The 18,227-nt window shown below is 35.0% G+C and overlaps 1 protein-coding gene across 3 annotated transcripts in view; it reads left to right on the top strand.

The window, feature by feature from the left end:
- The window catches only part of EPC2 (enhancer of polycomb homolog 2), a 110,000-nt gene that overhangs the window by 78,667 nt on the left and 13,106 nt on the right, over positions 1-18,227 (top strand). Inside the window, exons 5-11 of one of the 3 annotated variants that reach the window (XR_014829045.1) lie at positions 2,327-2,475; positions 3,274-3,406; positions 5,845-6,036; positions 9,953-10,042; positions 11,722-11,867; positions 11,978-14,115; positions 14,163-16,133. Coding sequence is in view for 2 of the 3 variants with exons in the window: in XM_021076082.2 (XP_020931741.2) it covers positions 2,327-2,475; positions 3,274-3,406; positions 5,845-6,036; positions 9,953-10,042; positions 11,722-11,867; positions 11,978-12,321 (1,054 nt within the window). In the remaining variant the exon portion in view is untranslated. Of the gene's footprint in view, positions 1-2,326; positions 2,476-3,273; positions 3,407-5,844; positions 6,037-9,952; positions 10,043-11,721; positions 11,868-11,977; positions 14,116-14,162; positions 16,134-18,227 lie in introns of those variants that run through there. The other 2 variants (XM_021076082.2, XM_021076083.2) reach the window with 2 other exon arrangements.

The raw sequence follows: 18,227 nt of genomic DNA, 5'->3' as shown, positions 1-18,227 counted from the left end.
TAATTTATGTGTGTGTTTATATACATACCTATATGTGTCTTAGTCCATTTGAGCTGTTTTAACAAAAATACACTGAGTGGCTTAAACAACAAACATTTGTCTCTCACTTCTGGAGGCTAAGTCCAAGATCCAGGCACCATCAGATTCAGTGTCTTTTGAAAGCCTGCTTTTTGTTTTGTAGATGGTCCTCCTGCTGAGTTCTCACTTGGCAGGAGAGCTCTATGGGGTCCCTTTTATAAGGGCAGTAATCCATTCATGAGGACTTCACCCTCATGACTAATCACCTTTCAAAGACTTCACCTCCAAATATCATCACATTGGGGAGTTGGAATTTCAACACATGGACTTTCAGGAGACACAAACATTTGGTCCATAGTAATGTGTATATACATGCATGAAGAGATGTATATATATGTATGTATATATATATACATACATGAAGAGAGATCCATAAAGGTAAAATATTAACCTTTGAGGAATCTGGATGAGGATATATGGGGATTCTTTATTCTATTTTTGTAACTTTTTTGTAAATCTGAAATTACTTCTTAATAAAAGGTTAAAAAAATATATAGCAGGTGTTCTCGTTGTGGCTTAGTGGGTTAAGAAACCGACACTGTCTCTCTGAGGATGTTGGTTTGATCCCTGGCCTCACTCAGTGGGTTAAGGATATGTCATTGCTATAAGCTGCAGTGTAGGTCACAGATGCAGGTCAGATCTGGTATTGCCGTGGCTGTGATGTAGTCCTCAAGTGCAGCTCCAATTCAACCCCTAGCCCAGGAACTTCCATATGCTGCTGGTGTAGCCATAAAAAGAAAATAAATAAATAAATAAATAAAAATACAGCAGCATGGGCAGGACTAAGAAAAAGAAAAATTAGAAATGGTAGTTATCTGGGCCTAAAGAGTCCAGGAAATGAATGAGTAAGAAAGGGCAGAAGCACATATTTCAAGAGGAACACTTCATGAAGAGAGGGGTGATTCTAAAAGGTTCTGGTGCACTTTTGGTTTGGCTGGCATGTTGCCTTTGTATTACTATTCATCTTTTGAATCGATATGTATTTTTCTTATTAGACTGTAGGCCTTTTGAGGATAATGGACATGTGCAGTACCCTGCCCAGAGTGGGCACTTGAAATTATTTACTCTTGGTAATGTTATTTTTTTTTCCAATTGGTAAGTATTATTGTATCCTGTTTACAAGAAATTTTTTGCTTAGAACCATGCTTTAGATTTTGCCTTTAGTCACATAGTGCTGAAGGGGAAAAAAGATTGACTTCCATTGGATGAGATAAAAGGATGACATGGTAACACAGCATTTTTTAATATTCATCATGCAGTACCTTAATGGGACGTAGTTTAGGTGATGATTAATTTTAAAGAAGCTATACATGAAAGAAAAAAGTAAAACATTGAATCTTTCTCAAGTTTTATTTTTTTGTTTTATAATCCTCCAATGTGAAGCTTGGCTTTGTCTGTGTTCTTTGTAATATAATAGTGCATTATTAAGTCAAGGATGGAAAGCTTGCTTAAGTGCGGTCTGTCTGAACACACATATATATATAGGATAAGAGGTGGTAGTGCTCTATTTTTAAACAGTTCCATGCCTACTATGAAGTTAATATTCTGTGGCTGTTTGATTGAATGAATATTTTGAATTAGTGATTAACTTAATTTTCTTTTATATGCAAATAGATGCTACTAATTACAACTGAGCCTTCTCTAGCTAATAACTAGGACTTTTCACCTGTGAGTTAGTTCAGGTTATCTCTTATACGTCAAAGAACTTACAGTGAAATTCAGATTTTTCACTAGATCTCTTTTCTGTTCTGTGGTAAGGTGTCACTGCATTGAAGCATGATAATCCTATTCCTTGAGATCCTTTATATCCTACATTCAGTTTTATATGTATTCTACATGAAGTGATGGATAGAGGTTCATTTTGGCTATTTTTCGATAACCTTGATTTGACAGAACTGTTTTGCTTTGTCTTTGGAAAATAACACAATATGAAAAGATTACATTTTCTGATACAGTAGGTTTTGTTTCAGACAGACTTTGAAAAATTTGTTTACATTGGAATTATCCTTTCTATGTCATTCTGTCTTTTCAACAGCTGGCAATATTTTTTTCTGAAGATTTATTGAGATGTTTGATTATACTTTTATTTTCAGAGTTAAATAGGTTCTCTTAATGTAGTTGCTGTTTAGATTTTTTTTTTTAACATTTTGCTTTTATAGAATGAATTTGGGTCTTTCAGTTTTGTTGCATGAAGCTGAAGGGTGGACAGTTGAATTGTTTATTCTTCTAAACTTGTTGTTTTCAATAGAATCGTAAGAATGATGAAGCCTCTTATGAAAAGATGTTGAAACTGAGACGGGAGTTTAGTAGAGCCATAACAATTTTGGAGATGATTAAAAGAAGAGAGAAAACAAAACGAGAATTATTGCACTTAACCTTAGAAGTTGTGGAAAAAAGGTAAACATTGCTGCTATTACATACCAGTAATAGCTTTAGTAAAAATGATGGGCAAAATATAAATCAAATATTTTTGGTTATCAATTTGGGTTGCAAATTTGAGGAATGTATTAGATCTTCTTTTACACTTAATTTTTTGTTCTTGTTGAGAAACCATTGAATTGTATTTAGAAAAGGACTTAGGGATCATTTAGTCCAATCCTCTGTATTAGATTTCTATTAAATAGCATTTGAGGGAAATGAACGTTTAATTGATTTTATTTTCTGATTGGTTAGAAAATATTTGTTTCAGTGCATTTTGATGCATTGAATTCAATGAATTCTCTGATGTAATGATCCTTTTCCTACGTAATTAAATAGACTGTGCTAAACCTAACAAAATTTTGTGTTTCCTAAGGTAAACCTTCCAAACATCATTCCCCAGTGCTTGAAAATGTAAAATATATGAGAAATCCGTCTTCTGTGTACCGTAGAGATTGACAGGGAGGGGTGTGTGGTTTGTTTTATATTTATAAATCCCAAAATATGAGCTTCTTTATTCCTATTAGTTTTCTTTCTGAAGAATAATTTGATTAATGTTGGCTGTATTGGATTAGTTGTGTTCCAATTTAAGAAGTGTCATTGAGGAGTTCTTTGGTGGCTCAGCAGGTTAAGGGAACTTTCATATGCTTCGGGTGTGGCCAAAAAAAATTTTTCCTTAGGTATAAAATGAAAATGAATAAATAAATAAATATTGGCTTTTCTTTCTCTTTCATTTTCAAAATGTAACATTTTCTTACATATTATTTCCTTTTCAAGATACCATTTGGGAGACTATGGTGGTGAAATCCTTAATGAAGTGAAGATCAGTAGATCAGAAAAAGAGTTATATGCCACTCCAGCTACTCTTCATAATGGAAATCATCACAAAGTCCAAGAATGTAAAACTAAGGTAAATATTTTCTGAGGGGAAGCATGTATGATAATTTGATCAGACAGTTGGTTTCTGCAGTTGGCTTATAATAGTTTGGTTAAAGAAGAAATTATTAACATGTATTGAGTTTTTACTTTTTGTCTGGCACTTTGCTAGGATTTGTTATATAACTTGTTGATTTATGAATCCTTATAACAATCCTTTGAGATAGATTTTACCTCTTCATGACTTCCAGATCATACAGCATAAGTGGTAGATTCAAGGTTTGAGTCCAGGTCTAACACCAAAAACCATGTGCATTCAGCTGTGCTATCTGCTTCCCTAAAGAATAAGGGTAATTAAAGCTTAGTTACTGTTACTAGTCTTAGCAAATCCTGCATCATAATGGCAGGCATCAAAATCTAAAATTAAAGCTTTTTTCATTGAGACTATTGAAAGTTATTTTTATTGTCATCACCATTGCCAGAACCAGCATTTGTCAGTTGCTCTCTATCCTGAGAAAGTCCTATGACGTCTAGATCATGATTTCTTCCTTATAATAAAGAGTCAAATTAGTGATTACTTTAGGTTTTTTTTTTTGACTAAAGAATTATATCTATTCATTATTCACTTGGTATATTAAGGTATTCAATTGAAATATACAAAAAGTAATAAAACTTTTAAGAAGCTTTGACTTTAAAAAAAGAAACAGGTATTGACTGAGCATTTAGACAGAGCTCTACTGTGTAGCAAGGTTTAAAAAGTGACTTAGGGTGTTTGTGGAAAATTCATCTTTTAAAAATGTGTACAATCCTCATTTTTCATGGTTCATTCCTAAAGGTCAAGGAAGAATGTGGAGCAGGAAGACTCCTCCATTATTCAACTCATGTCAATTCAAACACCAAAGTTCTTTCTTATTAATCACAGGCATCTAGCCCACCTATCCAGTTCCCTTTAAATCACCCTTGTCTCTATAGCCATAAACAACACAATAAGTGTCATTTATTTTTTAAAATTCTTTTTTTTTTTTTTTTTGTCTTTTTACTTTTTCTAGGGCCGCTCCCATGGCTTATGGAGGTTCCCAGGCTAGGGGTCGAATCGGAGCTATAGCCACCGACCTATGCCAGAGCCACAACAACGTGGTATCCAAGCTGCATCTGCGACCTACACCACAGCTCACGGCAACACCGGATCCTTAACCCACCGAGCAAGGCCAGGGATCCAAACCGCCACCTCATGGTTCCTAGTCGGATTCATTAACCACTGCAGCCACGACAGGAACTCCCTAAAAATCCTTTTTATATAAATGCTCTTCCTAGGTATATTGTTGGTAGGCACAGAATATGAAAATCTCAACCCCAGGCTACTGACAGAATCAATCTTTATTATATATTGATTTTATTTTGGATCATAATTCTTATTTAGGTCAAGATTAAATACTCACCCTATTTAAATACTAGTTTTAGAAATATGGTTGCATCCATTGTTGCTCTACCCTGTAGTTAACCATATTTCCTTTGTCACGCATCCCACTTTAAAATATAGGTAGTTTCTGAGAAGTAGAGGGGTTTCTGTTTGATGCCATAGCTATGCCCATTGTAGGAAACCATTTGTATCTCACTAAATAACTAAATAAATTTTCATCATGTATATCATTTTTGACCCTAAAGTGGTTTTTACAAGAATCTGGGCTACATGGGAAATGTATAACTTCCTAAATATTTTTACACTTTCGTACTGCTTGTGCTTTAATGCTTAGAACAGTCATTTTCTTATTTTTTGAAATAGTAGATCCCTGTTCATCTGAAGGAATGCCAGCATGTTAAAACAGAAACAGAGTTGCTCTACTGAAGAGAGGCGAGAGCTAAAACCCACCCCATCAATCAGTCTTTTGGCCATATGGCCTCTCATGTACTGCCGCAGAATTCTGGGGTACCTGACTATTTATTATTCAGTTGAGGCAGTGGTTATTTATTCTAAACAGTGAAGTTTTTTCCTAGTTAATAAGCTTATCTATCTCAAAGAAATTACCCCACATGTAGACATTTTTAAAAATTGAAAATAAGCGTAGAAATGAATTAATGAATTTATCATATTTTGAAGTCATTCTAAAAATAAAAATAGCTATTAATTTTCATCATTAATTAGTACAGTAAATTTAAGTAAAATTAAAATCAAATTTAAATATTTAAAGGCTAGATTGCATAATAGACAATTTTAAAAAATCATTAACTTCTTAGTTTAAGTATTGATAACTATAAAAAGCAAATTTAAGTGTCATAATTACTTTTCATCATAATTTGTGAAAGCAAACCATTTTTTAGTTTATAATCACATAATTTTTGCATATTAAAACCAGAAAATAAAATCACCTCCTGGGTAAAAATGTTATGTTTTTCAAAGAGCAGTATAGTTTTTGTGATTTCTAAAATGATTTTCATTTCTTCCTTTTGGGGGAAAAATCGTCATGTAAACAGCACCCGCATCATTTGTCTTTGAAAGAAGAGGCTTCTGATGTGGTTCGTCAAAAGAAGAAGTACCCAAAGAAGCCTAAAGCAGAGGCTTTGATAACATCTCAGCAACCCACTCCTGAGACATTGCCTGTGATCAATAAGAGTGACATTAAGCAATATGACTTTCACAGCTCAGATGAAGATGAATTTCCACAGGTGCTTGTTTTAAAACTATTTTAAAGACATTTTCTTCTAGTCTTTATTTTTTACTGCTATATTTTCAAACATAATTGACCCTCAGAGTTTTGATTCTTGCTTTCTTCATCTAATGTTATGACATAAACATTTTCCACACTATTTATGTAGTTTCTGAAATGGTATTTGCTTTCTGTTCTTTTCCATCAGCTGGATAGAGGTTATTCTGTGGAGCATTTAGGTGGTTTTCAGCTTTTATAAAAATGAGCATCTCTACCAATTCCCTCTGTATTTAAAATAGATTATTAGAAATTGAATTACTGAACTAAAGATTATAAATATTTTAAGACATATAATACATAATTATAAATATTCTCCAATAATAATTCCCTTTTTACCCTATTCCACTAGCGTTATATCTTACAACTTTTAATGCGAATTTTACTAATTTGTTTGGCAGTGTTTGATTCTAAAGAAGATTTAGAACTGGTTCAGGTTTTAACTTGCGAAAATAATTCTTTGGTTTATATTGCATCAGTTTCATAGCAAAATGTTCCAGCCTTAAAAATCTTAATTTTTGTTTCCTAAGTGTTATCTTTAAACAAGACATTATTTTAGGAGTCCCCATTGTAGTGCATTGGGTTAAGGATCCAGCATTGTCTCCAACACAGCACAGGTTCAATTCCTGGCCTGACGCAGTGGGTTAAGGATCTGGCATTGCCCTAGATCTGGCATAGGTCACAGCTGCTGCTCAGCTTTAATCCATGGCCCAGGAACTTCGTATGCCACAGGCATGGCCAAAAAACAAACAAAAAGACATTATACTTTAAAGGATCAGTTAAAAACATTTTGGAGTTCCCTGGTGTCCTAGCAGTTAAAGGATCAGGTGTCGTCATTGCTGTGGCACAGGTTTGATCCCTGGCGCAGGAACTTTAGCATGCCATGGGCATGGCCATATATATATGCATGCACACACACATTGTTTAGCACCTGGTCTAGCAATACCTTCCTTTTTTCTTTTCCATAGGCAATCTAAAGAGAATACTGGAACAAATAAGTCTTATCATAGTTTAACATTTTGACTGACTTTTTTTTTTTTTTGCTTTTCAAGAGCTGCACTCACAGCATATTGAGGTTCCCAGGCTGGAGGTGTGAACAGAGGTACAGCTTCCAGCTACAGCTGCCAGCCACAGCCACAGCAATGCCATATCTGAGCCTCGTCTGCAGCCTACACCACAGCTCACAGCAATGCTGGATCCTTAACCCACTGAGCAAGGCCAGGATCGAACCCATAAGTTCATGGTTCCTTAATTGGATTTGTTTCCTCTGTGCCACAATGGGAACTCCCATTTTGACTTATTTAAAAAAATGTATTTTTAACCAACATGACAGATATGTTTGGCAGCAAGACAGTTTATAAAACACCTTGTTGTTGTAAGTATTTAAAAACTAGAGTATACATAAAATATGCCTCCTTTGGCTAGATTATATTATTTTTACTCTTTTATCACTGATTGTTTTTCTACCCAGACAATGTTTTTAGCATTCATATGTGTTGTAATCAATGCACCCAAAAAACGTGTTTAATTTAGTATGTTCTTAAAATGCATTTAAATGAAACCATTTATTAAAATTGTCAGAGGATCAAGCACTTAGACTGAGGCAGGGCTTTGAATAGTTATGGAACATTAATTAGATGACATTTGGAAGGAATGAGGGAAATAGTGTCCTAATAAATAGCAGATCTTTTCCAGATAGGAAGTGTAGGAAAGGATTCGAGGTAGAGAAAACACCACATTGGAGGGAATTGCTAACACTTCGCCACTGCTAAAGCATAAAACGCAAAGGAGAAAAGAGGTGAATGGAATGATGACTGGAGTAGTAGCCAAATGGCGAATGGCCTCTGTCTACATTGTGTATATTGGGAAGTTCTCAAAGAATTGTAAGTAAGGAATGACACGGTTAGATAAATGCATGTATAAAAGCCTTATTTTCGTAGTACTAATGAAAGCCAGTAAAGTTTTGCTGTATATTCCCAGCCTTTTAAAAATGATGCCAGGAGGTACTGTGTCTGGCAGAAACTTTTCCCTTATTCCTAGAACCAGTCCATCCAACCTGATAGCTGGACACACTCAGCATGTTGGTCATATATTCCTCATGTGTTAAGGAATTTTCACTTCTGTTCTAAATTCTTATATATTTATCCATATAGTCCCACTCCTACATTTTGAAACTTGCATTTTGAAACTTTAAGTTCCTCTGAGTCCTTGTACTAGGTCTTGAAAGCATTCATTTTTATTATCATATCCCCCTGTTGCTAAATCATGAGTGAGTATTTACCTGGAGTTGGACATTATTCAGTGAGACAGCTGTTTAGAACGTAGCGCCTACAAAATCAGGACTTTATTTTAAAAGTTAAAAATTAAAAACAATCAGGACTTTATTGCTAAAAAGATAATTAAAGTAATCATATGCTTCTTCATTCAATAAATAAGAAAAAAGGATTAGAGAGCCTTAAGAGAACAAACATTTTTAACTAGACTTCTCCATCTGATTTGCAGCAAACCCAGTCTGTTCTCCATCATGCTTCTGATTCACCTAATATCATCGCTCCAGGAAGCATGTCTCAGACTGCACCCTAGGGTCTCCTCCTTGGGTGGTCAGGATGAAGAGATGTGAAGAATTTCTAAGATTTGTTTTTGTCACTTCCTGTGTGAATTTTAGAAGAGGTAGATTATTTGTAAGGGAACCAAAGTGTAAAATTCACATTTAGGATTTCCTTTCAAATTTCAGGTTTGGGTTTGATTCTCCAGCAAGAAGAATCAGCCCGAGCTTCCTGTTTCTATATCTCCCCAGTAGGGTTTGTGGAGGTATATTGCAACCTCAAACAAATGCCTTTCTTCCCTGGATGACCCTGCTCAGTGGTAATCACCACAGTTTGGAAATATGTGGAGAAAGCATTTTTCCTCTCAAAATAGGAAGAGAGGGATTTGTGAGGTTCAAAAATTTGCAAATCAATATGGTTGAGCCAACATTGTCCAAAAGACATGCACACCAAAGTGAAATTGTGAGACAACTATAACTTAAGTACTAAAACTTTTTTTTTTTTTAATTTTAACCATTATGGGTAGAAATTTATCTAAACTGTATTATTTCTCTGCCATATCAGAGTATATTTGTATTTCATTTAACCTGTTTTTGATGACATTTATAAAGTTTGCTATTATGTATCATTGTAGCTCTAGGGGTCCACTGAGATTATATAGGGATATTTGACTCAGTAACACTTGGTCCTAGGCAGAATGCTTTTTAATATGTGGTGGCTCTTTGAAAGTATTTATTCCTTTGCTGTCAGGTTTATTACTTCTCTCTGCAAACTGCTTACCTTTTAGCAAGTCCTCTTTCCTCTTCACATTTTCTGCTTTTGATCTGCTAAGCTTAAAAGGTGATTTTTAAAAATTAGTAGGGAAATAAAAAAACTCTTCTTTGAGTGAAATGTATGACCTTTTTGGCTTTTGGGGATGTGAGGCTATTAACCTTTTTTTACTTCTCAGTTTTTGACTTTATTTTAGAGAAATAAAGTTAATGTGTAAAAACACACCTACCTATAGATAAAGCATAACTATCATTAGTATTTATGGCCACATACAATATTTACCAAATGTAAGTGGGACATGTGAAAATTGTACTAATTCTTTTTAAGCCTATAGCACATATATGTTTAGAAATAGTTAAGCAGTACCATGTGAACTTAACTGTAAGCCCTAATCTATTAAAAGTAATGATTTTTAACCATAGAAAAATTTCGCTGTTCTTTAACTGCCTACTGTCTGTAATGTAGGAATGATTCACTATTTGTGATCAGATTCTACTTTTAGGCCATTACAAAGATTGATAATAACTCCTAAATGGAATGCCTCATGCCTCTTTTTTCTAGGTACCGTCCCCAGTATCAGAAGCCGAAGAAGAAAATGATCCTGATGGTCCCTGTGCTTTCAGGAGGCGGGCAGGATGCCAGTATTATGCCGTAAGAACTTATTTTTTATGGTATTTTTGTGAACTAGAAGTAATAGGTAATTCACGTCAAGATGACTCAATCTTGATCTAAAAATGGAAGTCCATCAGCATTTTTTATTTAATAACCCCTATGCAAATACAAGTAAAAGATGCTCTACGGTACCAAGTCTTTTCAAAGGACATCAGAATCCTTCATTTGGAAATTGATAACTGCTCATATTTTAGACATCTGGTTTCACTTTGGTCTTTTAACTATAACTTCAGCAGTTACAACCACTACCTACTATGTCATTGCTGGAGTTTTCTAAGCCCAGAATCTCTAATTGAACCCTTGATGGCTGATGGGTGTTCACTGAAATTAGCTGTTGGGCAAGCCCATCTTGCGCATACAAACCCAGTAAGTATCAAACATAAAGGAATCACTTTTAAACTTTTTCGTGGCAATATTTTGTCAAATTAATAATATTCATATAAAATGCTTTGTGCTATTAAATCAGGGTTTGGTGTAGCATGTATCAAGGAATAGCCCTCACTACTAAATGGTAAGGTTTCATAAAAGGTGTAAGGATAGAGTAATGAGGATGGCTTTCATATATGGATTTTGAAGACTTTTGTCTAGTTCTATTATGGTAAATACACACTTACAGCTTTTTTAGGGTGTACGTGTGTGTTTGTATTTAATACAGAAGTGGTAGGGAGTTCTTTATAAGTTACTCTTTTGAGAAAAATTGAAAATCACTGTGAAAGGAGGCAGAAATGGAAGACAGAAAAATAGAATGATAGAGGAAATGGGAAGGCAAAGAAATGGACTTTATGTTCTTAAAGTTAAGAGGAAGTATCAGTTTAATCCATGCATGCCTTATTGAAGTACAGTCTTTACTCCAAAATATTTCCTTCCTGTTTATCTCAGTAGGAAGTCTGTGACTAACCTCATTATCTCTACTTTTCTACAAAAATGTTAAAAACTGTATTATTGTTGGAGTTCCCTGGTAGCCTAGCAGTTAAGGATTCAGCATTGTCACTGCTGTGGCTCTGGTTCGATCCCTTGCCTGCAAACTTCCACATGCCACAAGCATGGCCAAATAAATAAATAATAAAATAAAATATAATGTATTTTTATTTATTTTTTTATTTTTTTATTTTCCCACTGTGCAGCAAGGGGGTCACGTTATCCTTACATGTATACATTGCAATTACAGTTTTTCCCCCACCCTTTCTTCTGTTGCAACATGAGTATCTAGACATAGTTCTCAATGCTATTCAGCAGGATCTCCTTGTAAATCTATTCTAGGTTGTGTCTGATAAGCCCAAGCTCCCGATCCCTCCCACTCCCTCCCCCTCCCATCAGGCAGCCACAAGTCTCTTCTCCAAGTCCATGATTTTCTTTTCTGAGGAGATGTTCATTTGTGCTGGATATTAGATTCCAGTTATAAGTGAAATATAATGTATTTTAAATGTGTGGTCATAAATTTAGTTTGAATTATTTTGGTGAGTGAACTTTTGAATTAGTTCTAAAGAATTTTACCTGGTTAATATATAAAACCCAAATTTTAAAGTTTTATATCTAAATTATTTTATATCTTAATTATTCTGCTAGTGCTATAGCTGCTTTATTTTTTATCATATTTAAATATTTATATTTAACTTTGCAGAATCATTCCATGTGTTTTAATTTTTTTGTGTGTGCAGCCTCGTTTGGACCAAATTAACCATTCATTTGAAAATTCAGAATTGGCAGATTTGGATAAATTGAGATACAGGCATTGCCTTACAACACTCACAGTCCCAAGAAGATGTATAGGATTTGCAAGGAGGAGAATTGGCAGAGGTGGAAGGTAAACTATTTGTCTTAACCTGGTTTTTGTTTACCAAATTGGAAGGGGAGGTATAAAGCAAATGTTATTAAGTTCTTCTAGGTAACATCTGGCTTTATATTACTTTTCAGGGTCATAATGGACCGGATAGCCACAGAACATGACCCAGTCCTGAAACAGATAGACCCTGAAATGCTGAATGGTTTTTCAAGCTCTTCCCAAACTATAGACTTTTCTTCTAATTTCTCTCGGACCAATGCTTCCAGTAAACATTGTGAAAATAGACTGTCCCTTTCTGAAATATTAAGCAATATCAGATCATGTCGACTACAGTGTTTCCAGCCAAGGCTACTAAATTTACAGGACAGTGATAGTGAAGAATGTACCTCAAGAAAACCAGGGCAGACTGTGAATAATAAAAGAGTTTCTGCAGCATCTGTAGCTTTATTGAACACCAGCAAGAATGGCATATCAGGTAAGCTGTCACTTTGTTAAAAATATATTCTTCTATTCTCTTCTCTATAATTTTTATTATCTTCTAAGTAGACTCCGAGGTTTTATTTTGAAGGTTTATTTTTCATGATCCTACTGAAGAAAGGAATTATATCTTAATTTACTAGTTTTTTTTTTCTTCCAACCTAAGAAACTAAACTATTATTGTAGATCACATTTTAACCAAAATCAGTTTATCCTAATTGATACCTGTAAAACCACTGACTTGTATTTTGAATGTGTGTGCCTGATATGGTGAATGTGTAGGCAAAATGCATGGGGAATTCCCAATGGGCAAAGTGGTTATAAGCTGCTGCCAGGTTATCATAGCACAATGTTGTCTACTTTTGTTAAAGAAAATTTTCATTTTATTGTATTAACTTTGCTTAAATGTAAGCATTGCTACTCAAGAGTACCACTGAAAGCTTTCTTTCTGAAAAATGATTTTTAAAGAAGCTCCTTTTGATAATTGTACTTGTGGTCTGATAGCTTACCTCTCTAATTGAGATTGGAAATTTTTTTTCATTTTAAGAGACTGTACTCAAAATAATGTAATAATATTAGACATTGTAAATAGTGTATAATATATAGAGAGTCTTAAATTTTGATTTGTTTCCTTCTTTTTGTCACATGTATATAAGTATGTATAATTTATAAATGTCTTTATAATGTATACATTGCAAAAAATTCATGGTATCCAGAGGCAAAACTATATGTGATGACATAAACAGTTGATATCCTTTCTTTCTGTAAAACATATATATTTCTAAATTATTTACTGGATGGTGCAGTTTAGTATGCAAAATCATTATGTTAAACTTCTTCAAAGTGAATTTAAATCATTTTAGCTTGAAATTGGTCTCAATAATGTTCAGTCTTTTTAAATTACTGAACTGTTTATTTTCAAACTTGACTTAGACATTTATCTATTTAAAGGTTGTAATGGAAAATTGGATTTGTTTGAATGATTGGAAGTTGGCATATCATTTCTCCAAATTAGTTGGTTAATTTTCTCCCAAACGAATTTAGGTAAGGAAAATGGCATCCCGTTATATAAAGTTCATGAGTCTGTGCAGTTAATGAGCCTTTGAAACTGAAATGGATAAATACCTAGTATGATTTTGATGGTAGGATTCTTCGAAATCTAAAAATAGTAGGAAGTTGACGAATATTAGGTCAAATCTTTTCTTCAGCCAACTCCAAGACATTGTTCAAATTAACTGAACTAGAATTTCTGTGCCAAAAATTACAGTAATTTTTGCCAAAAAGGGAATTTTAAAACATATCACGTATAGGCATTTATAATTGGACTTGACTATAGATTTCTTTCTCTACCAGTGAATACCATAACAAAAAGGTGATTTTAATGTGTCCCGTCTTACCTTGAACATGGCCAGATATTTGCAGCTTTCTACTATATGTTCCTGATTCATTCCAGATCTGTTTGACTTGATTCTTTTCCAGAAAATATATGTTTTGTGTGTTATTGTATCAGTACTCTGTTTGTATGGATTCAGAATGTAGTGTAAATAATTCCATAGAGTCAGCTCCAGAATTTTATGACGCTTCTGCACATCAACATAAAATAAGCATTTAAAGTATTATTTTAGGCATGCATGCCTTTCTCAGGGAACTTAAATCACAAATATGAGATGCTAGGGGTTCCCATCATGGCACATCAGAAACGAAGCCAACTAAGAACCATGACGTTTCGTGTTTGATCCCTGGCCTCGCTTAGTGGGTTGAGGATCTGGTGTTGCTGTGAGCTGTGGTGTAGGTCGCAGATGCAGCTCAGATCTGATGTTGCTTGTGGCTGTGGTGCAGGCCTGCAGCTGCAGCTCTGATTGGACCCCTTGCCTGGGAACCTCCATAAGCCACAGGTTGTGGCTCTAAAAGAAAAAAAGATATGAGATGCTAATGTCATAGACAGTAAGAATTTTTAAAATTTTTGCCCTTCCCTTGCCATTAGAAAAAAATAGTAGTTTTGGTCTGTGCAATTTTTCCTGCCTTAGGTATATTATATAATAGTACTCTGTCTCAATTTACCAGTTCCTTCTTCTCTTAAAAAATTTCAAGGCTTGAGCAAGTACTAAGCTACATTAGAATCAATATTTTCAAATCAAGTCCTTCAAATAGATATTTAATATTCCGTTACTAGTGTAAAGGATTTTGTTTGAAGTTTATTTGACACTCTAGTCATTGAGGGTTTTTTTGCTATTTTAGGGCTGCACCCTCAACATGTGGAAGTTCCCAGCCTAGGGGTCAAATCAGAGCTGTAGCCGATGGCCTGTACCACAGCAACGCAGGATCCAAGCCATGTCCACGACCTACACCACAGGTCACGGCAGCGTGGGATCTTTGACCCACTGAGCAAAGCCAGGGATCGAACTATGTCCTCATGTATCCTAATTAGGTTTGTTAACCACTGAGCCACAAAGGGAACTCACAGGTGTTTTTGTTTTTAACAGATTTATTTTGTTTCAAAATATTAAGCATGATGTGTAAGTATATAATGAAACAAGTCCTTTAACAGCATTTTTGTAGATAACTGAAAAGCTGTGGCAGTTTTAAGTACTCATCTGTACCAATTACATTCATTACATAGTTTCTCAGTTTAAGTGGATTCAGTTATAGTTCAGTAATTATTGGTAGAAATTCCTTTTCTACCTAAAGAGGATATAGGAATTTTTAGAAAGTTACATTTGTATATTTGATGGACATATACGAAAGAATTGAATCTTCGTGTATTTGGTTTCTTTTTATCTATGTGTCTTTAACGTTTTTGCCTTCTGCTTATTCTCAGGAGATCATGCATGTCTCTAAGAGTAACAAGACTGATAAAGGACCATACTTTTACCTAGCAGAGAGTGTCACTAAGCTAGACAAAATATACGGAATTTTCTGTTTCACACCTGGGAAATCCCAACAAATAAAGGGTTTAATCAGAAATAGAAAGATGATACACTTGACAGTAATATTTATGTGTATCACAGGTTCCTTCATTCTTTTAAAAAACCCTTGAGCATGAGGGCTCATGGCAAAGAATTGTCTTACTTTGATGTGGTTATTTAATAACCCAGTCAATGTTTTTAAGTCATAATCCCTGTGTCCTGAATATATTCTAATTATTATTATTTTTAATAATCATATGAGTGGACTTAAAGGAGAACAAATTGAACTGTCATAGGTATTAGTAAGAGCTAAAACTAAAGACTTCCTTTTAAGTGTTCCTGCTGTGGTTCAGTGGGTTAAGAATCTGACTGCAGTGGCTCAGGTTACTGCAGGAGTTCGGGGTTCAATCCCCAGCCCAGCACAGTGGGTTAGAGGCTGCTGTAGCGTAGGTCGCAGTTGCCACTCAGATTCAGTCTGATCGCAGATTCAGTCAGGTCGCAGTTGCCACTCAGTCCCTGGCCAGAATTGTGGGTACAGCCATAAAAAAATAGATGAATAAATAAATTTTTTTAAAAGACTTCATTTTCAGGAGTTCCCATCGTGGCTCAGTGGTTAATGAATCCGACTAGGAACCATAAGGTTGAGGGTTCGATCCCTGGCCTTGCTCAGTGGGTTGGGGATCCGGCGTTGCTGTGGGCTGTGGTGTAGGTTGCAGATGCAGCTTGGATCCCGAGTTGCTGTGGCTCTGGTGTAGGCCGGTGGCTATAGCTCCAATTCGACCCCTAGCCTGGGACCCTCTATATGCCTCAGGAGCAGCCCAAGAAATGGCAAAAAAAAAAAAAAAAAAAAAAAAGACCAAAAAATAAAAAAATAAAATAAAAAGACTTCATTTTAAAGCAAGGAGACATGTCTTGTTAATTACTAAGTAAAAGTATGTTTTCTTCCTTGAAAACCTATTCTCAAAGAATAGAAGCAGGACAGAGAAAGATAGACGTGCTGAATATAATTAATGGATAACCAAGGAAAATTAATTTTATACAAAATTATTTAGGATTCAGTATATGCAAAACCCTATGTCAAGTGTTTAAAAGTTGCAAAATTTTATAAGACAATATTCCTTACCTTCAAGGGGCTTATACTTGGCAGATATTATTATAAATAGGTGATAACGTTTTCATTCATTTGAAATTACAGTATTTATTCTTTTGAGATACTGTTCTTAAATCCAAACCTCAAGAAAATGTATTTCACATCTAAAAGTAACTTTGCTTGCTCAGACTTGAGGTCCCAGATTTGCATTTGATCTCAGTTTTGACTAATGCATGGTTGCAAGTCAAAATATTTTTTTCTTTTCTCATTTATCTTAGGATAGATACCAGCAGCTTTTCTGGAAGCTTTTGACCAGCTTCAAATATCTTAATATTACCAGTTCATAAAATCAGCAACATTTTGGAGAGTTTTCCAAGAAAAACTACTGGTTTCTAATTTTTCTGGTGTCTTTTCCCATTCTTTCTTGAATTGCCATAATATGTTTGCCAGCATAAAAGTTTTAAAATAGATATGCTTTAACAACTAGCGAAGGTACTACCAGAGATTTATTTTTTGAGTTAGGGTCACTTCCAAAAGTGAAAAATGGACTCTCATACTTAAGGAAATAAAAGATTTTAGTTTGACTACTGAAAGAAGTAATACTGAAATTTCAATTGTAACTATTTAGTTTGATGTCAGAAGTTTAAATGGATCTTTAGTCTGTTTTCTTTATCGTTAGGTCTCATTTGTTCCTTATTCCCCATCCCCCTCACCCTCTCACCCTCCACCTCACCTCCTGTTTTCACTCTCATAACCCCCGCAGTTTTGCAGTTTATTCATTAGTTACATTATAGGATATGTTTAGTTCTGAACAGGTAATATCAGTTTCTAAGGTTTGGAAGATTTGCCCTCAGAGTCGCTCTAGTGGTTTTATGTGAACTTTCACCTGATTCCTTGCTATGACCTAGAGGGTTTAAAATAGGTTCTCCCTGTCCCCCTCCATATGTCCCCAGATCTAGCTGTTAAAACAAGTAAAAGTTGCATATAGTCAGCATTGCTTCAACAAAACATATATTAAAATTTTTATAGAAATCTCTGTCCTGACACAGCAGAGATGAACCCAGCTATTAACCATGAGGTCCCAGGTTCGATCCCTGGCCTTGCTCAGTGAGTTAAGGATCCAGCGTTGCCGTGAGCTATGGTATAGGTCGCAGACACGGCTCAGATCTGGTGTTGCTGAGGCTGTGGCATAGGCCGCTGGCTATAGCCTCCGATTGAACGCCTAGCCTGGGAACTTCCATATTCCACAGGTGCAGCCCTAAAAAGATAAACGGAAAAAAAAAAAAAAATTGTAACAAAACCAACCTGGTATGGAAGTTCCTGTTGTGGCTCAGCAGGTTATGAACCTGACTAGTATCCATGAGGATGTGGGTTTGATCCCTGGCCTTGCTCAGTGGGTTAAGGATCCTTTGTTGCTGTGAGCTGTGGTGTAGATCACAGACATGGCTTGGATTTGGTGTTGCTGTGGCTGTGGTCTAGGCCAACAGCTGCAGCTCTGATTCAACCCCTAGCCTGGAAACTCCCATATGCCACGGGTGCAGCCCTAAAAAGCAAAAACAAACCTACTAACAAAACTTACCTGGTAGACAAAAAAGTGCTGAATAATACATTCGTTTTGACTTGTAGATAATCTTTACTACCACATTAGATATTCTTCATTAAGCTACAGAAATTGGGCTGGGCTAGGCTAGTGTTTTAAAAAATTCATTGCTTCCCAAGAATACATCAGCTTTGAGAAACACTGTATTAAATGTTAAAAGATTATTTTTAAAAAGCAGCAGGTACAAGCACAAAAGTCGTATATTTATACTCTTTTGGGAGATGGTCATCCAGAAAATGCAGAATGTGTTTCTATTAGATTTTCCTTTTTATTAGTTTATGAATGAAACAACAATACAATGTTGAAAA

Source organism: Sus scrofa, chromosome 15, assembly GCF_054392235.1.
Source record: "Sus scrofa isolate SSC_HxYL_T2T_F1_AM1 chromosome 15, Sscrofa_HxYL_maternal_Yorkshire_Landrace_v2.0, whole genome shotgun sequence".
Lineage (NCBI taxonomy): Eukaryota > Metazoa > Chordata > Mammalia > Artiodactyla > Suidae > Sus > Sus scrofa.
The sequence above is the reverse complement of the archived record's forward strand: the minus strand, read 5'-3'. Positions and strand labels throughout refer to the sequence as shown.